This window comes from Zymoseptoria tritici, chromosome 10, assembly GCF_000219625.1.
Source record: "Zymoseptoria tritici IPO323 chromosome 10, whole genome shotgun sequence".
In the NCBI taxonomy this organism is placed as follows: Eukaryota; Fungi; Ascomycota; class Dothideomycetes; order Mycosphaerellales; family Mycosphaerellaceae; genus Zymoseptoria; species Zymoseptoria tritici.
Genome location: NC_018209.1, coordinates 160250 through 179748, shown reverse-complemented (window position 1 = coordinate 179748; position 19499 = coordinate 160250). Strand labels below are relative to the sequence as shown.

Sequence of the window (19499 nt, the reverse complement as noted above, 5' to 3'; positions counted from 1 at the left end):
AAGCACTTGTAGGTGACAATCCGGGAGGCTCTAGTTGCGATCTTGGATTCTGTGCATTGAGATGACGGGCATTTGAGGCGGTGCTTGATTGGACGATGTTGGACGATGTTGTTGTCGAGGAATTGAACGTTGTTCAAATGAAGTGTCGGGAGGAATGACGTTTAGACTTTTGGTAGTGCTTTGGCCTCGACATCTAGATGCCAATGGTAATCGTTAAATACTTTCTCTCGCAAGATCAACAGATATCACGAACTGAACGCTCGAAAGCAGTTCATATAATGCCCGAATATCTCATGCCAAACACACGCCCGCCGTAACATCGTCACCAGCCGTATCAATGCCGCAGTAAGAATACCCAAACATGCCACCACAACCCCGATTTCGCTATCGTGAACCTGTCGTCCTCTCCTCAATACTCCCGTAATCTCGTCCCTTCGAACTGCCAGGTACTGGACTCCCCGACGCACTCCCTTCCTGTTGCGTGACAGTCCCACTCGCATCATCGTCCGACACACCCGCCCCACCACCAACCTGATTCGCATAATCGAAGAACGTGCTCGTCTTCTCCGTCGCCCGCAACGCAGCCTCCACATTGCGATAGAAGTTATGCTCACCACCACATAGATCCACGATACCAGATCTGTTGAATAGCTCCCAAACTTTCCCTTTTCGGCTGGGCACGCGGCAGAAGAACACCATGGTGCCGCGGTCGATGTAGTCCTTGACAATCTCGACGAGGACTTGAGTTGCTGCGAAGTCCATGGACGTCACGCCGTGGATGTCGAAGATGACATTCTTGTTGTGCTCCCTCCCGCGCACACTGGGAAGGGCAGGGTGTGCATAGTTTGTGCCGTGGTCTTCGAGACGCTTCAAGCGGTCCTTCAGCGAGCCGGTATTGGCGAATGTCAACGGTTCGGGGATCTTGACAATCAGACAGTGTGGAACTAATTCGACTTGACCCTCTTGCGCGAGCGCTTCGGCGTTGTCGAAGTCCCGGGTCCCAGGGATGCGGCCGACGATTTGGATGCGGGGCCGGGTAGCATGTTTGAGAAGTCGAATGAGGGAGAAGATTATGCCGACAATGATGCCGCCGCGCAGTGACCAGAAGAAGGTAGTGAGAAAGATGAGGAGCATCAAGAAGAGCTCGGGATAGCCGCCGATTTTATAGAAAAATCTGATGTCGTGCGGTGCTTCTTCCAGTAGTGATATGGACACGACGGTGATCATCGCCGAAAGGACGCCTTTCTGGGATGTTGTTAGCACACTGGTGGTTTCCGAAGTATCGATCGACTTACGGGGATGTAGTAGAAGTAAGGCAGCAAAAACAGCGTGCAGATCACCGTGATGAGAGACAAGAAAATGCTGCTCATAGGTGTCTTGCCGCCCGTACTCGCGTTGACCTTACTTCTGCCGTACCCTCCGAAGGCTGGAATGGCCATGAATGTGCCGCCAATCAAATTCGCAATACCCAATGCGACAAGCTCTCGGTTAGAAGACACCGTCATGCCGCGAATACCATCCGCCTCCTCGACCTCTTCCACGGTACCGTCTTCCTTTGTTTTCCGCACAGTCTCGGTCTTTGTAGTCCCACCGCCCAATGCCTTTGCTGCCACACAACTTTCGAAGAAGCCAAGCAGAGCAATGATGAAAGCCGTTTCGAAAGCATCGTTGACGTGCTTGAAGTTGTCCTTTGCAAGGATGCCATGAGGCTCGAATACGCGCACACCTGCGGGTGCTCGGATATCGCCGAGAATGTCAAGACCTTTCTTGTCCCACTCGAAGAACCAGCAGCAGACCGCAGACAGCACCACGATGATGAATCGATCGGGAAAGTACACGACCCAGCCAAGCTTGGGCAGCGGCTGTAATCTTCTCTTCAGCTCCCTGCAAACGAGAATGATAGCCACAGCGCTGAAGCTGACTGCACAAGTGATCTTGCTTATCTTGTCGCCATTCTCGCTCATGAATATTAGAGAGTCAAGGGGTGAGCCATGCGCCTTGCTCGAATGCTCCGCAACCTTGTCGAGACCCATCTCCGGGACGAGTTGATTCACGAAGATGACCAAACCGATGGAGCTGATGAAGCCGCGGAGAAATGGTCGGGAGAGCACGCTGTCGAGAAACCCGAGCCGGAGTAGGCCTGCGAGGAGGATGATTCCGCCTGCCAGTCCTGTCACCATGCCGCCGACCTGCGCGGCTTTCATGCCGTCGTCGTCTCTGACTTTGCCTGATTTGATAGCCTCTGACACAACACTACCAACGAGAAGGGATCCGGCAGCTTCGGGCCCGACGACCATTTGCGGACATGTCCCAAGAATGGCGTAGACGAACGGGTTGAAAACAAATGCGTAAAGGCCGTTGATCGGTGGCATGTGGCTGAGATTAGAGGCATACGACAGTGCCATTGGGATGTAGAAGCTTGACATGGTCAAGGCGGAGATGAAGTCGCCCTTGACGAAGCTCCAGCGGTACTGTCGCGCCCAATTCGTGATCGGGATGTAATAATGGACGTACCTGTTGATACGGTCAGAATTGGGTGGGCAAACAAGAGCCTGGTCCAGCATGCTGGCCTGGATTGTATACATACATCATCCATTGGCTTCTGATACCTGCTTTCCTCGCAAGCCAGTATGTGGTCCCTCGCTTCTTCGACGGGCCGAGTAGACCGTCTGTTACTGATTCCGCAATGCTTTCCGCGATTCCTGCTCTTTCACGATTCATGTCGTCCGTGGTGGGATAGCGGTCGCCCAAGTTCGGTCGAGCCTCGAAGCTGCCCGCATCGCTTTGCGCGTATGTACTGTTTGTGCTGCCGTAGCTTTGAAGATATCCTGGACGATGCCTGAACACGTACGGCTGACCGCCATTGTCTGTGCCTTTTGCGATGCCGCCAGAATTCTCCAATAACGATGTACGTGCATCAGCGCTGTTCCGTGGCTCTTCAATGATTCCTTCTGCCCCAGTCGCTGCCGTCTCTATCTCATTCTCCGGTCGATCGCCATTCATGAAATTCGGTCGTATTCGAGACTCTTCAGGCGATGGAGGAGGCATATGTGATTGTCGCAATCCAGACGGCTGTGAAGGACGATGCTGTTGCTGCCCGGGCCGCGAGGAGGTTGCACTGTTGCTCGAGACACTTCCAGGCCTGCTACTGCTTTCCCGGGTCGGACTCGAGGGCGGAGGAGAGTGGCCATTATTGGACGCCATATTGCCGGGTCGCGACTCGTGTCACTGAGCACTTCCTCTTGTTTACGGCACTGCCAATAGAGGTCTCATCCGAGGTTCGGATAGGTCATGGAAGAATACCTCTCCGGCGGTCAAACAGAGTTCTCGCAGGTCCAACGTACGGTGCTAAGGACCGGTAGTGTCAATATTTATCAAAGACGATTTGACGGAGCAGAAGATTATGAGAGGATGACGGTGATGCGGTGATGCTTGCGTATGTCCGCGAACAAGAGCGAGCAAAGCAGACATCTCGAGTCCTCGACAGCGATGCCTGGCTATCGCCCGCAGGACATGCGTTGTTTTTGTCGCAGCGCGAGACCCTGTCCAGACTCCAGACCATCCGACGGGATCTCGTGGCTTTCACGATCTGATGACCCACCGGAGTGAAGTCCTGTCCGTTCCTGCCTTTCCGAGCAGCCGCCAAGAGAAGCTTGTCGGCTAAACCACGGGCGCACGACTTGAGCGGAATTGCCCAAGGCTCGGATTGGAGCTCCGCAAAACTTCATTCCCTTCAGACATCAGTGACTTTCCAAGACACACCACACTCTTGTCCCATTCCCTACATCTCGAGTTGAGACAGACCACCTTATCCACTAGCCATGGGTAAGTATCGTCCTTCTCGAGCCATGGCTCCAGCCGCTGGCTGAAATGTCGCACCCGCTCACTGTTCTCGACAGCACCAAAAATCGACCCCAATGAGGAGAAGATCATTCACCTTCGCGCAACCGGAGGTGAGGTCGGTGCTTCATCTGCTCTCGCTCCCAAGATCGGTCCTCTCGGTCTCTCGCCGAAGAAGGTCGGTGAAGATATCGCAAAGGCCACTGGCGACTGGGTATGTGCAAAGCCATCGAAGATCGAGAAGCGATCAAGGACACACATCTGACAGCCACACAGAAAGGTCTCCGCGTGACCGTCCGCCTCACCATCAAGAACCGTCAAGCCGCCGTCTCCGTCGTTCCCTCCGCCTCATCGCTCGTCATCAAGGCTCTCAAGGAGCCACCGCGTGACCGCAAGAAGGAGAAGAACATCAAGCACACCAAGTCCATTGCTCTCGACGAGATCATCACGATCGCCCGCACGATGCGCTTCAAGTCCATGTCCAAGGACCTCAAGGGTACCGTCAAGGAGATCCTCGGAACTGCCTTCTCCACTGGATGCAAGGTCGACGGAAGGAGCCCCAAGGACATCAGCGACGACATTGAGAGCGGCGAGATTGAGATTCCAGAGGAGTAAATGCGAAAGCATCTCCTTCAGCCGCATCTCTCTCCAAATTCTCTCCGAAGTTACAAAAGGGCACACGGTGGCGTTGGGCGCTATTTGGTCGATATGAAATGACCATAGGGTAGCCAGCAAAGTCATGGCTCCAGACTTCATTTCGAATGATTCCCACTTCATCTTTTCTCCTCACAGTCTCATTTCCCATCCATCCCCTTGCCAACTTTGCCAACACTCTGGGCCATACCCTCACCACCTTGGTCAGGCCCTATTTTGGTGCAAAGGAGATTGATGTCTGCGCGGTCTTCGGATCGCCGTCCTTCTACTCACTATGCTGTCTATCTCTCTGGACAGTGTAGTCCATCCGAATTAGGTTACAATACTGGGAGTGATCGCTCGACCGTGCGATCTCTTCTCGCTCGGACTGATTGCACTGTCATCACAATTGCCCTTCGTCAATGTGAGTGTTGCATTGTCGAGGCTGTGCTGTGGTCGTGGAAGTGTACGAAAGGTAGGCATACGGCAGTCATACTAGCAATTATTTCGAAACACCCAGCGCACCTGCTGTGTTTGGCTTCGCTCCATCACTTATTTCATTCTGTGACCTGAATACTATCAATCAACAATTCACGAAAAATTGAAAACAGCGGCGAGGCCCGACCCTGCGACAGATATGCCCATTGGCACGAAAGCAGAAGCTCGTATCTAATTCGAGGCAGCTTCCGACAATCGCCGTCCCTTCAGCCAGATTCCAACAGTTCCCTCAGTTCAAAAGACTGTCCATACTGTCCAGAGGAAGTCGGCGACATGGTTTCCATCCACAGTTGTGCATACGAAACAGCGCTTACTCTTGGAAATCGACTCGCATGAGAAGTTGAGCAGGGCGCTGAGGCCGATCCAGCGACAGCTGCATGCAGTACAACGCCTGGACCAGAAGCAAGGTGTACAATTTCAAGCCCTACAGCAACAACTTCAATGACCATTCCTTGGACCTCGTCACCGACCTTTCCGAGCCAAGGTCAGCTCGCAAAGTCTTCAATCACTGCCTCAAGAGGGCTTCCATTGAGTTACTGACGGTAAAGTGCTATTCTTGTAAGTTGTAAGCAGGATACGATCTGTATGATACCCCAGAGGAATGTCACCGGCGTTTCCGAGCCCATGCAAGTTCCTGGACAGGTGTCGAAAGCTAATCTGGGTCCCTGAAACAACTCAACAGGGTAAGCAGACTTTACCTCGTATCGACTTTCCGCGCTGTTACTGTGTACAGGATGATCAGCCTCTGACCGAAGAGCATGAAGTCATGCTCGCATCCTGGAGACACTACCGACAGTTCCGAGCCAATGCAGTGTCGAGAGGCTGCTGCCGGAAAGGGCTACCGATTGAGTTGTCCGTCAACTGAGTTGTCCGATCGAGTTGCCCATCCATTGAGTTGTCGGCGTAAGCAATGCTCCCCGTATGCAGTGAAGGCATGACGAGTCAAAAGCCGGATGGAACAGTCAACGTGATCATGTCATGCACCTCTGAGGATGTGGAATGAACGACAATATCGCTGCGAACGCAAACACTCACAACAGGCCTGCGAACGAGAACGATCAATATGATGAGCATACAGCGTGTGAACGCATTGGAGTGGTCGAATCAAGCCTTCGCCGTGAGATCCATGGCCCGGTGACCAGGGACTGGAACCTCACGGCCCGACAACCAGGAAGTGGACCAGGCTGGCCCTGAACATCATCCCTGAAGTCTGCAAGATGGTGACCACTTGCGGCTCCGATGCTGCGTCAAGAATGGCGCACGCCAATGTATCTGGCAACTCTATCGATGCCCTTTCCCAGTAGGTGTGTACGGATCGCCGGCGTTGCATTGGTTCGGAAGATCGGTATCGTCTCCAAGGATGCTACTCCTTGAACACGTATTGCACGGACTGTCTTCCCCACACAAGGATCGTGGGTGACGTCGACAACTGTAGCAGTATGCTCTTCAGAAGAATCACGACGGCTTTTCACAATTTCACGCTGGCTCGGTAGGGTCGAGATGCTGTGCACTCACTCCATTTCGCGCTTGGTCTCGGAGACCGTACAAGCTGTGAATCGACACGAAGCATGCCTGCCGTGTTACGCTTTGTGACGATTCCCGACGATTCCTCATGGAGTAAGCATCGTCATGTCGTGCAAGGTGACAATCAACTGGAATGAGGCAGTGTTGTTCCACCGTCAAACGCCGGAGAGGATAGACCGGATGCAAGCGGAGCATAGCCATGACGGTCGGAGCATAGCCACCATGGTCAATGCAGCGTCGATGGGACGAGTCCGGCAACAGGTGATGTCAGAGTAGACCGTCTGTCTTGTGTCCGACAGCTCGAAGACAGACATAAAAGGGAGCGAGATCCTTCGTCTGAGTCTCTTTTCTATCCTCAAACGACATCGGAAGCAACAAAAGCAATCGAGGCAACACCATCCGGCGACACTTGATCCAACACACAAACACAACACAAACACAACACACGTCGACTCGACCATCAACACCGCAAACATGCAATTCAACCGCCTCTTCCTCACTGTCCTCGCTGGCCTCCTCTACGCCGCCCAGGTCCACGCCGATACCGTCGATTACGGAGACCATGGGCACTGCGATGACACGGTTGCATGCAACAACTCTCCGCGCGAGATATGCCACTGTGGAGCACACCAAGAACATCAGGGTGTCTGCTCGCAGTCCGGCTCTGTAAGTATCCCACGGTAGTGTGCTGGCTGGTCTGATTGCGTGGGCTAACGTGACTTTTGTTTTAGCTGTGCAGCTGGCATGTCTAGAAGGATGGGGAGGGACTGAAGCCGAAGGAGAAGAATGACACGGAGGAAAGGGACCGATGTGGAGGAAAGGGATTGATACGAAGGGTGTGATACGGTACGGGGTGTGTCGGTGCTTGGGGTGGAGGATACCTTACCTGAGGAGTCTGGAAGGGTCTTTGTCACACCAACTTTGTACATATGGTCGATACTCCCAACACCGCCATCTTACCTCACTTTGCCTTGATCTGTATATGGGTTGTCTTGTCAGGTTGCTGCACAGCTGGAAGCGACGGATGTCGTATGAGTCAGGACTTGCTGGCGGAGCAGTTGAGCTCTGGAAGCGCCGTAGGACTGCTCGACCCACTATGGAGAATACGACGTTGTTCCTCTGCATCGAACGCGCAGTCATCGGTGAATTGCCCTTTGTCGATCTGACTCTTGAGTGAGTCGAGGCTGTGCTTTGGTCGTGGAAGCGGATGGAAGGGATCGTGGGTTCAGTCACACTAGAATCGATTCCATCTCGCACATCGCGCCTCCCAGGCCTGGCTCCTATTCGATGGTTCTTCTTGTGTACCTTACAATATCAAACTGCACAGGTGTTCATGACGGGAGTCCATCACTTCACACACAGAGTCGGCTGTTCGTTTGATTACTAAGACACGTCCACCTCAGGGCACCTCACGGCCACCTCACGATTTCCAAAGGACAGACGTCATTGCGAGCTTTGAAAGCGACAATCAACCAGCAATTTGGTTCACTCCACGCCTCCGTCACGCGACCGCCGCATCCCTCTTACCTATTCACCAACGATACATACCTGGGCTCAACAAGCGTACCATACCACCACCTTCGTCACACATCCGACCGACCGCTCGCAGGTACATTTCGACCACTGCGCACTCATCTGACAGAGCCCGATTGCGACAGATCAATTCGGCAGCAAACAGAACCGACTTGGGAAGTGACAACGCCGTGCGGAGCCTGGCTCCAACGATCTCTCGACTCGAAAAGTGTCTCACACCTCACCATGGCCGACACAACACCGCAGGAGAGGGAGCTCGTGTACTGTCACCAGTGCGAGAACGAGTGGTATCGCGATGAACACGGCATAGTATGCCCAGAGTGTCAGTCTGACTTCACCGAGGTCATCGAGGCAGATCACGACCCGCGCGCCGAAGAGGAAGACGACTTTGCACCAGACCCTGATGAGGATGACATCGACCAGTTCCACTGGCAGAGAAATGGTCCAGGAGAAGCACCGGGAGGACATTTGCATGGCACAATCAGGAGGAATATCACGCTGAATCCGGGACAACAACCTCAAGCAGGAGGAGGCGGCCTGCTAGGAGGGTTGATGGGAATGGTTGCACCTATGCTGCGAAATGCGATGGATCCGTCTCAACAGCAGCAACAAGCGCATCAGGGCGGTCACGCCACTGCGCCAGGATCGCCCGAACAAGGTGGCCAACCACACGGAAGTGGCACCTTTGTCCGTGCAGGATCTGGGCCTGGATTCTCATACACAATCACAACCTCAAGCACAGGTGGTCTCTACCCGCGAGACGCCAATCACCCGCAGCCGATGCAAAATCAACCCGCCGAGTTTGCCGGCATCATGGCACAAATGATGGCGAATATCGGAGCCATGGGTGGACCTGGATTTGGAGGAGGACCGCGGCACGGTGGACCTGTCTTCATGGGAGCTGGTGGCGGTCCGATGGGTCTCGACGATGTGCTCGGCATGTTTGGAATGCCGCCCGGCGGACAACACGGCGATGCAGTCTATAGTCAGCAAGCACTCGACCGCGTCATCACACAATTGATGGAGCAACACCAAGCCGGAAACGCCCCCCCACCAGCATCCGCAGAAGCCATCGACTCCTTGCCGAAGCGACAGATCACAGCCGAAGATCTTGGTGAGAACGGTCAAGCGGATTGCAGTATTTGCATGGATACGGCCGAGATTGGCTCCGAAGTCACTGTACTGCCCTGCAGTCATTGGTTTCATTTTGATTGTGTGAAGGCCTGGCTCGTTGAGCACGACACCTGTCCTCACTGCCGTCAAGGCATCATGCCAAAAGATGACACCAGCGCCAGTCGTCCTCGCGACCCCAGTCAGGCGCCTCATCACGACATGCACTCACCACAGTACCAGCGAGGCACTTCTTCATACCCGTTCCCCTCCCCTGGCCGTGGCGATGGCAGCCAGAGCAACCCTTTCACCATTCCCGAATCTCCGGAGCAGCAGCGCAGCAGCGCACCGCCTCCGAGCAGTGGAGGTATGTTCAGCCGAATGCGCGAAGCATTCAGCCCCAGCGGCGCCACGCCGCGAGGTGACAACGGAGGAAGCAACACCAACCCTAACCCGCACCCTGACACCCAATGATACCATTGAGCATTTTCCGGAGCAAGCGATGAGTCACGAGACTCTTTCTGTTCATTTGGCTTTAGCGACTTTTGTGCTTACTTCAAGCGTGCTTTGGCGTGTATTATAGATCCGACGACGAGATCCACGACGCATAGCGGAAACGGCCGAGCGCGGCAAAGATTGCGAATTTCAGGTTTACCAGCACCGAGCAGAGTCGGGTCCATGTTCAGCGATGGACCCAGAGGGCGATCGATGTTTGTTTCCTTTATGTCTTCGTCTTCTATCACGACTGCATCAAACAGGATAATCAAAGTCCAGGCATTACAACATCAACCACCCCCTTAGCTCTTCACCATCAGTCTTAGTCGCATGCTAAGGCTGTCTGCTTTCTTCAACTTCGTATGCTCAATATACTCACCCTACACTCGCAGTCCTCGCACTCAGAGCAGTTTCCCGTCTTTGTCCACACGCAACACCCGGCGTAGCAAAGTGGCAGCCAGCATTCGCGAAACGACCTGCAGAGCTCTCCGAGCCATGAGTCTTCGCAATACGTGTCCAAGACATTCATCGGAGACGGATCTGCAAATCGCTGTGGCCCGGGAAAATGCGCGGAAGAATATGACGGAGCGGAAGAGGCGACTGCTGGGGTACTTCAGAAGCCAGGGAAGAGGCGGACTTGATGGAGATGATTCGATCGACGAGGAAGACGAGGAGAAGAGGAAGATCCGTGCCAGAAGCCTGTTTATGTTGTGGGTGCAGGTGAACGTAGTGCCTGCGACACGGCGCATTCAAACACAGATGGAAAGAGTTTGGGAATGCGGACGAATACTCGCGGCCACAGCTGCTGAGCCTGGATCTCGAGATGATGGTCATTACAAATCTCTCTATACAGATGCGGACGACAAGAGCGATGTCTTTGTCCTTCCGGAAAAGCAATCGGATCTAACCAACAACGACCAATCCGACATTTCAGCGAACACTCAGGTGGACCGATCCGACCAGCGACTCGTGTTCGGCCCATGCCAGAGATCCCACGAGTATGAGAGCCTAGAGCTCGCCCTGATCATGCGGCGACCAGTGGTTCTCGTTCGAAGTTTCGCAGAATACCTCGCGGTACTGAGGGTTGCATCGGATGCCAGAGAGTCGGTTGTGGTTATTCAATTGGACGTCCGCCAACGATGGGCTCTTGTGATAAAGAGGGCGGGATGCCTGATGACTCCAAGCATGTGGAGGCAATACGCAGTACTTGGCCGAGGAGCCGGCGGCCATCAATAACGGGGTGTCAGTTGAGAAAGGGATTCGTCTTGATGGATGCATGGCAAGCAATGCGCCTGCTTGACAGACTGGGAACGAGGCTTGAGCATTCCTGAGCGCACACCTGAGAGGAAGGAGCAACGAGGCTGGACCCTGAGACCTACGAGCATCATTGTTTCTATTCATAGATGATTCAAACCACGGTATTGTACCTGGTGTCTGCGAAAAATCTGCGGTGTGCGAGCGGGGTCTGTCGGCACCGCCGAAAAGACAGACCCTGAACGTTGAGAACGTATCATCCTCCTCCGGCTATGCCGAGCAGTCGTTCCGTGGCTCGAAGCTGGGCGTAACGGTCGATAGACGGAGGGACGTTGGGCGCAGCCACATTTGTCGGCAAACACCGAGGCCTACAGACAGATGCATCCCTTCTTGCTCGACAGCTAACGTGCAGTTTGGCCTTGGATGCCGCGTGCGGAACACCGAGTGAGTTGATTATATGAGCGTCGACATGCACAGCTGTCCGCATCGCGAGTTCGCCTGCACAGATTGATCCCTATGATTCCTTCGCTCGAGTCTGTTGGCTGATTATCGACGTGACCTCGGCATATGTGACAGGGTCTCTGGCGGGATGTAACAATAGAAAGCCGTGAGACAAGAGGCGCGTTGGCAACGAGGCGGCACATTGATGTATGCATGTATTTTGGCGGACGAATGCATATTCAATGTGAGGCTGGGTGGCTGCGAAGGAAAACGGCAGTTATCGCTTGGGGGATTTGATTGGTTGGAAGCCGGCGGACATAAGCCGGATGGAGAGGTCCCGGATTTCGAAGAGTTCTCTCCAGACATGGCAATACCTCAGCTGCCTTGGTGAAGGCATGGTGAGAGCTGGCGATGGCACTCAAGTCACTATAGCCTGTAGAACATGTGGTCGCTAATCATCCCAGGAAGCACGAGACGAGCACGCAGTGCGGTGAATCAGACTTCGTGCTCCGTGGATCGTGCCGCTAGCGTAGCCGCGGGACAGCTCAATCTAGACCTCCTACGACATACCAGCCACCATCCTTCGACGTTCCCACAAACGTCCTCGACCACTGACGACGATGAGGCGTCCTGACGAGACCGTTTTTCTTCTCCCTTTTTCATCGTCTGGCGTTGAGGGGCGCCTACAGGCGTCGGGCTTGACGAGGAGGCTTCCGCTCGGGAACTCCAAATCCGGAGCCTCTCAGCGCCGTCCAGTCTGCTGGAAAACAATCAGACGTCTCCGAGCAAGAATGAACATGGCAAGAAGTGCATTTAAGAATGGCTACACGTGCAGATCCGGAGAAATTACATTCACTCTTAGCTGACGAGCTAGTCGCCGGTCGAGAGCGCTCGTTCGCTGCAACATGAGGATAGCGCCGTTTGGCAAGAGCGCTGCATCTGCTTGTTTGGGAAGGTATCGGCGCCAACGGGCCCGCTTCAAGCATGAAAGTGGCTGAAAATCTATGAGGGGACCGACGCACTTTCGCTCTAAGCATGGATCTGAACTGAGTACACTTCTCCTCACCTATCACGACCAGCTGTCAATCGCACTGCTCCCCGGGTGACTTCCGGAGCGCTGCTCGGTTGATGTACGCCTCCAACCTCGTCTCCACAGCAGATGTACCGCGGATTCCTTCCAAGTCAAGACGGCCCTACATCACTCAGAGACATGGGCGTGCTTCACTGCATGTCGAGTGTCTTTCCCAAAATGCCGCTTACGCGTGGACCGCGAGGCAGGGACGTGACGAGGTACCTCCCATGTCTCTAGCTGCTAAGAGGTATAGTATAAGACGAATGTCCGCCTTCCTGCTAGTAACCGCTTGGCTTGCAAAAATTGAATTGTTCATTGGGGGCTTTCGTTGGACGGTTTTCTTTCCCTGTTTGTTCTCATCGGCGCATCTGGACCTCGTCTCTTGTCTTGCAAATTGTCCCCGACCGCTCACCTCCTCTTCCACACCAAGCAATAATGCAATTCCACCTCATCACCCTTCTGGCCTCCTTGAGCCTGGCCTACGCCGAGCTCCATCGTTGTGGCACCGCAGACCCAGATGACAAGACCCGCACAAATCTTGACAAGGCCTATGCGAATTACAAATCGGGACAGGTCACTCGAAGAGATGGCGGCATCGTGATCGATACATATGTCAACATCGTCACAACGCAAGCCAAGTCAGAACTTTACACTCCCAAGCAAGTCGAAGATCAGGTGAGTTCGTCCCTTGCTGATCGAGATCCTGTCCACCAACTGACATTCTCCCCTCAGATGAATGCCATGAACGAAGCCTACGCACCCATGGGCGTCTCCTTCAACACCATCAGCGTCAACTTCACCATCAACGAGCAATGGGCGGCGGCAGGCATAAGCAGTCCCGAAGAATTGGCCATGAAATCCGCTCTGCACCAGGGTTCTTACGCTGACCTCAACCTCTACTTCCTCAGCGACATGCCCAGCGGCCTTCTCGGATTCTGCTACTTTCCCGTTGCTGATCCAACGGGTGCCGATCGTATCAATGACGGATGCATGAACCTTGCAGACACGTTACCAGGCGGAAGTGCGGAGAATTATGATATGGGAATGACGGCTGTGCATGAGACGGGGCATTGGTGTGAGTGGATGAAACCCTCCCGCTGCACAACACTGACTTCACAAATCGATCCGATCATCCGCACAGCAAAAAGCCCAGCCCAAATCCATTCACAATCTCAAAGCAGCCAACACGGACTTCCCCTTTCCTCCCTCCCCTCCTCTCCCTCATCTCTCCCTCATCTCTCCTCGTGCTCCTCCTCCTCTCCACTCCTCCTCTCTCTCCCCCTCAAACTGACCCCCCAAATAGTCGGCCTCTACCACGTCTTCCAAGGCACAAGAACTTGCTCCCCCACCTCCCCCGGCGACTCCGTCTCCGACACCCCCCTCCAACGGTCCCCAACAACCGGCTGCCCGACCCAATCCGACACGTGCCCCGAACAACCGGGTGTCGACAGCATTCACAATTACATGGATTATTCGTACGATGAGTGTGTGTATGAATTCAGTGAGGGGCAGATGGAACGCGCGGTGGCGGTTTGGGAGCAGTATCGGAGTGGGGAGTAATGTTTGCTCTGAGGGCTTTTTGGGGATGGCGTCGGATGGGTGGATTGTGGTGCTTTTTGGGCCAGGGAGTTTTACCTGTGGGCGTTGGGAAAGCATCTCGGAGTGCATGGAGATGCCTCGATGCGTGGAGTCTTGATTTTGTGATTGCTACCCGGAGTATGAGAGACGGCTTCTACGAAGAGGTTCAAAGTCAACAAAACGAAGAGAGATCTCAAAAAAGATATCGAAGAGCTCCCTTGATACAGCAGCATGAGCGAGCGCTCGACTCGATGTTCAATAGATCAGATCTGTCTGCGACGCCAGGTCTATCCCTTCCTAACCAAGTCTCGACTCCGAACGATATATTTTACACCATCTCTCTTACACGACCCCTACTCTACCCAGCATGCTCCACAATCTCACTCATCAACTTCCCTCCCTTGATATACGTCCGAATCTGCTCCGGCAGCGGACACTCCTTCGAATCATCCGCCTCCTCGCTCTCCGGCGGCAGCACCAAATTCACACTCGAGCATTTACTCGTGAAGACCTCGCACGCCAAGCTTTCCTTGCTGAGATACAGACTCGCGCCATCGACCTGGTCCAGCAAGATCGTCGGTACCGCGCCGGTGATTTGTATCGCAAAGTTCGGGCTCTTGATCACATCTACCGAGGAGACGAGAGTTTCGACCAGGATTTGCAGTCGAGGGGAATTGTCGATTGAGATGGCGTTCGCTTTGCCCTTGAGGATGATGGTGGTGTTTTTGCAGGCGGTGATGAGGATGGATTGCGAGAGGGAGACGTCGATGGTGATGGGTTGGGAAGGAGAGTCGAAGTTTTCGATGAGCCATTTGTTGCCGTCTAATTCCTTCTTTGGCTCCTTCTTTGGAGGTGTTGGCGTGAGGTTGGTGCTGTTCTGGCGCATGCTTTGTGGTTTGGGCTTGATTTGCGGGCCTGGACTCCTACTCCGGCTGATATCTTCACCTGGAACCACTGATGCGGCGCGGAGTTCGGGGTTCTTGTGCGTCATTTGGGACGGGTCAACTTTCTTGAGGCCTTTGGTGACCGATTCGCCGCGGTTGAGCTGGTCGAACACGGCGCCCATGTCACCTCCTGCAGCGGCTTTTGGTGCGGCGCCGGGCGGTGGTGGTGGAGGCGCTGGCATATTGTCGAAGTTGGGGAGTGGCGGTGGTGGAGGAGGCGGAGGAGGTCCTCCTGCTGCTGCTGAAGTGCCGTTCGTTGTGGGACCGGCATCAATCTCACGCATAGCCTGGGCGGCGTCAACACCAGATGCGTTCCACGTCACACCCATCGGATAGTGCTTCTTGATGTAGTCCTTCAGCGCGTTGAGGAGAGCGTAGTAAGATCGCACGAACTTGACGTGTGCTTGATCTCTGTATTGCCATTGTCAGTCCCGCTCCCACCCTGAGTATCTCCTCTATCAACATACCCTTCCTTATAGTTTTTCAACACCCGATTGCCGTACATCTGTGCGCCTCCGATCATCTCACCGACAGTATCCGCTGGCTTGCCCTCCAACACCAACCACTGCAATGTGCTGATGCCCTCTGCAACCATAGCCAGATGCTCCTTCACAGGTGCCCCTCGGTTGCTGTCTTTGATATCTCCTGCCGTTCCCAGATCCTGCTGGAGATCCTTCAACAAGTCCATGAAAGTCTGAGACGACTGATCAGGTCTCTTCGCCTTCGTTGTGACCAACAGGAATCGTCTCTGATCCGCGAACCCCTTTGCGACTGCTGCTGCCTGCTCTTCCACCAGAGGATCCAAACCCTTGCTCGAATCGATGAACGCCTTCACGTCCGTGTCGATCAACGTATCCATGTCCTGGATTGAAATCGGCAACGGCGGCGCCTCAGGCTTCACCGTTTGCTGGCTGATCGAAGGTGTAACGATGGCAAGCTCAGGAGCACTTGCGGAGGCCTTCGTGGCCGTGGACCCTGTAGGTACGGCATTGGGAGAAGCAGAATCAAAGGTCGAGGCAGAAGAGGCAATGTCTTCTAGTCGAGAAGTGGCGGCTTCGAGTCTACGGAGGAGCGTGGTTAGATTGCCGGCCGGGACGACACTGATGGGTGGATGAGTGGAGGGTTGGGAGGAATGTCCGCTCGCGTCGGAGCCGAGACGGTCGGAGGGGGCGCTCGCAGACATGGTGGTTGTGAAGGAGAGAGGGCGAGTACGAGAATAATGGCATACCGTTTGATTAGAGTCGTCAAATTGTTCATGCCTTGGCCGCCCGGAGCAGCCATGATGTCTCAAGCTGTGGTAGCCAACCAGCAGTGCAGTTGAGAGCAAGGATGCAGCGGAGGAATGCGTGGACGGGACGGTGGAGACGTGCAGATGGGTGTGGAGAGCTGGACTGAGTGAGGAGATGTATGCAGGAGATGGATGAATGTATGTGAATGTATGAGAGAGTGAGATCTGTCGTGTTTCAGTCTGGAGAGTCTTGAATGTTTCCGTCCGTCGAGCTTCGTCCGGTCCAACGACCACGCTAGCAAGGAGACGTCGGCACCAGGAGACTCGGCCCCCAAATATACAAATACGCCACAATCTTCACCTCAAGTCTATTCATGTCCCCTTTCACAACACGCAAGAATTGGTATAAACATACCTTCCGACATTCGAACCGGAGTATGCGAAGAGCGTCTTCATGATCAGTTGAATCAACCAGCACAAACCCGCAGAGAGCATATCTCGCCGCGAAACTAACTACACACGGAAGATCTACGACTCGCATGCTACAAGACACAAGAAGAATAGCCCGGGAGGCGTACGGTCATTGATCTATCTGCTGGACAGGCCTTGAGTCTCATACATGCAATCCGACTCAGATCTACCACATCCCGCCAACATGGCTAACCCTTCAACCCAACAACGCATCGACTTCGTCACTCTGGGCATGTTCATCCTAGGTACGGAACTTCCCCAACATGTCATATGAACTCTATCACTGAACCATCATATGCAGACGACATCCACCCCTCCCCCACCTTTCCCTCCAAAACTCCCTCTCTCTCCATCCCCGGCGGAGCAGGAACTTACTCCCTCCTCGGCGCCCGCCTGCTCTCTCCTCCACCCTCCAACCCAATCGTAGCAATGATCATCGACGCCGGCACAGACTTCCCCTCTTCCCTCCTCTCCACCATCCGCACCTGGTCTACCTCCTCTCTCATCCGTCAACGAGATGCCTTGACCACGAGAGGCTGGAACGGCTACTCCGGCAACGAAGTCCGAGCGTTTAAATACCTCACTCCGAAATTACGACTCACAGCAGGGGACTTGACCGCCGAACTTTTGGCGTCGAAGACTTTCCACCTAATCTGTAGTCCGGAACGCTGTATCACCGAAGTCAACTCCATCCTTCTCCGGCGAGCCAACGAAAGGGTCGATGAACGACCACTCTTCATCTGGGAACCTGTCCCTGACCTCTGCACCGCGGAAGAACTCTCCCGTACACTGGAAGCGAATAAAGTCGTAGACGTCGTATCACCCAACCACGATGAGTTGGCGGCGATGTTCGGCACGGAGCATGGGTCTTCTGTCAGGGTGGAGATGGTGGAAGAACATGCCTCGAACATGGTCGAGCATGGGATCGGCAGAGATGGGGAGGGGGCGATTGTAGTGCGCTGTGGGGCGGTGGGATGTTTTGTCCTCTCGAGGAGGGTGAAGAAGTGGTTGCCCGCTTATCATACGGATGGCAGCAAAGTGGTTGACCCGACTGGAGGAGGGAATGGGTTTCTGGGCGGGTTGGCGGTCGGACTTGTCAGGACAGGGGATGTGGTGGACGCGTGTAGGTGGGGGAGTGTGAGTGCGAGTTTGTGCATTGAACAGGTCGGCGTGCCGGTGTTGGAGGAGGCAGGTAATGGGAAGGGAGAGAAGTGGAACGGAGTGGACGTTCTGGAACGACTGGCCGAGTTTCGAACAAGAACATCGTGAAATCATTGGAATTGATACCCAGGACGCCGGTATATCCTACTGCAACGCCAAAACACCTCCCAAGCAAACGACATATTCTAGGCGACATTGAGATTCTCTCCTCCAGACCGGCGACATCATGCCAGTCGAACTGGCTGCCGGACTTCTGCTTCTTCGACATCGCTCTCCGCATCCCGCGATCCGACTTCGGACCAGCTGTCCGGCGTGGTGACACCTCCGTCCTCGGATAGCACATCGTCATCGCTATCTTCAGCCACATCAATGACTTCGATTCCGGAAATCTCGCTGCGTGGTTGCGACGGCGCACGAGAAGCCGGTTGGGAGATGGAAGCGAAGGTCTCAGTGTCGGAGTCCGTTTGGAAGCCAAAAGAAGAGTGATCTTGTGTGGTCGGTGTCTTCATGCCGTCTTGCGGGGCATCGCTGACGTCTACAAGCTGAGTGTTATCGCGATCGACGGTGGGAGCTGCCGAAACCTCGTCGAAAGCGGAGTAAAAGCTTGCGTCCATATTCTCCTGCGTGGTCTGAGGTTTTGAGCGGGCGGCATCGCGAACAGGGTCAAAGGGCAGTTGGCTGGGCCCGGCTTTGAACATTTGGTCGTGCGCTTCAAATTCGGCGAGTCTGGCTCTGGTAAGCTGTGGCGTGATTCTGTAGAGCTCGTCCGATGCTTCGGACTGGGCAGGAAGGACTCGTGACTTGTCGTTCGAGTGGGTTGAGTCGAACATCTTCTCCCACTCGCTGCGTTGGGGAGACAAGGTTGGCGTCGAAGGCGAAAGATCGACCAAGGGCTGTGAAACTGCTGCTGAAGGCCGAGATTCCTGGTCCTTCAGACTGGCCGCTATTGCTGCCTGGACATGCTCTTGTTCCGCGTTGCCTCGACTAGCAGCATGTGCAGGACTATCCTGCTCCGACAGCGACAACGCCATTGCAAGCTGCTCTTCGTGACTCAAATTCGAATGATCGATAGTCTCTGGCTCTGGCCGCGGTTCAATCGATGTAAGGTCCTCAGTGACAATCGATGCAACGTCGTCAGGCACAGAGATGTCGGGATCGGGGATATGTTCCAGTGCAACCTTCGGCGGAACTGGAGGTTTCGGCGTGATGCTTCTTTCCATCTCAAACTCGTCGCCGAATGGGTTGGCGAATGCAGAACCCAGTTGCCATCCGCTTGAGCTTGGTGCGTCGTTCAAAATCGGCTGCGAGAGGTTGCTTTCGACTTCCTTCATCTCAGCACGGACAGCTTCCGAGACAGGTTCGTTCGTCGGTGGTGAGGGCAGAGCGGGAAGCTCCTTCTCTTCTTCCGAATCAGGTGTCCTCAATCTACCCGTCGAGTCGACCAGAGAGTCGAACGACGATGACCGGGGTGTAGCATCTCCTTCAGCCCTTCCCGCCTTCCTCCTCTGCTGCAACTCATACATCTGTTGGTTCCGCTGTGCCAAATATTCTCTCCCTTTCCTCCTCCTCTCCTCAGCCTCGTCCGGGTCCGACGGGCCTTTGATGGGTATTCTCCGTATCGTACTTGGGCTGGACAATCTCCTCCCTGTCGCTAACGCTGCTGCCTGCTGACTGGCCGCAGCCTCATTTCGTAGACCATCGTCGTTTGCCACAGTTC

The 19499-nt window shown here is 54.5% G+C and overlaps 6 protein-coding genes across 6 annotated transcripts; 4 read left to right on the top strand and 2 right to left on the bottom strand.

Annotated features, from left to right (window-relative positions):
* Positions 1–161: 161 nt before the first annotated feature.
* MGSUL3 (MGSUL3 probable sulphate transporter) lies at positions 162–3048 on the bottom strand (the record flags this gene model as incomplete). Its single annotated transcript, XM_003848712.1, has 4 exons — positions 162–193; positions 468–1245; positions 1296–2514; positions 2588–3048. 4 exons carry the CDS (start codon positions 3046–3048, stop codon positions 162–164), a joined length of 2490 nt encoding a protein of 829 aa, XP_003848760.1.
* Positions 3049–3747: 699 nt separating this feature from the next.
* MYCGRDRAFT_105843 (60S ribosomal protein L12) lies at positions 3748–4615 on the top strand (the record flags this gene model as incomplete). Its single annotated transcript, XM_003849176.1, has 3 exons — positions 3748–3825; positions 3900–4054; positions 4117–4615. The coding sequence occupies 3 exons, from the start codon at positions 3822–3824 to the stop codon at positions 4453–4455; spliced, it is 498 nt and encodes a 165-aa protein (XP_003849224.1).
* Positions 4616–6969: 2354 nt separating this feature from the next.
* On the top strand, positions 6970–11063 carry MYCGRDRAFT_110931 (uncharacterized protein; the record flags this gene model as incomplete). Its single annotated transcript, XM_003849177.1, has 6 exons — positions 6970–7161; positions 7514–7668; positions 7899–8104; positions 8189–9142; positions 9376–9505; positions 10026–11063. 6 exons carry the CDS (start codon positions 6970–6972, stop codon positions 10867–10869), a joined length of 2481 nt encoding a protein of 826 aa, XP_003849225.1.
* Positions 11064–12714: 1651 nt separating this feature from the next.
* On the top strand, positions 12715–13960 carry MYCGRDRAFT_76021 (uncharacterized protein; the record flags this gene model as incomplete). Its single annotated transcript, XM_003849178.1, has 3 exons — positions 12715–13075; positions 13133–13475; positions 13704–13960. The coding sequence occupies 3 exons, from the start codon at positions 12836–12838 to the stop codon at positions 13958–13960; spliced, it is 840 nt and encodes a 279-aa protein (XP_003849226.1).
* Positions 13961–14336: 376 nt separating this feature from the next.
* Positions 14337–16336, bottom strand: MgSrv2 (adenylate cyclase-associated protein; the record flags this gene model as incomplete). The annotated part of the gene is made up of 3 exons (XM_003848711.1): positions 14337–15333; positions 15390–15983; positions 16151–16336. The coding sequence occupies 3 exons, from the start codon at positions 16201–16203 to the stop codon at positions 14337–14339; spliced, it is 1644 nt and encodes a 547-aa protein (XP_003848759.1).
* A 469-nt stretch (positions 16337–16805) lies between these two features.
* MYCGRDRAFT_87670 (uncharacterized protein) lies at positions 16806–17890 on the top strand (the record flags this gene model as incomplete). Its single annotated transcript, XM_003849179.1, has 2 exons — positions 16806–16866; positions 16923–17890. The coding sequence occupies 2 exons, from the start codon at positions 16806–16808 to the stop codon at positions 17888–17890; spliced, it is 1029 nt and encodes a 342-aa protein (XP_003849227.1).
* Positions 17891–19499: the final 1609 nt, after the last annotated feature.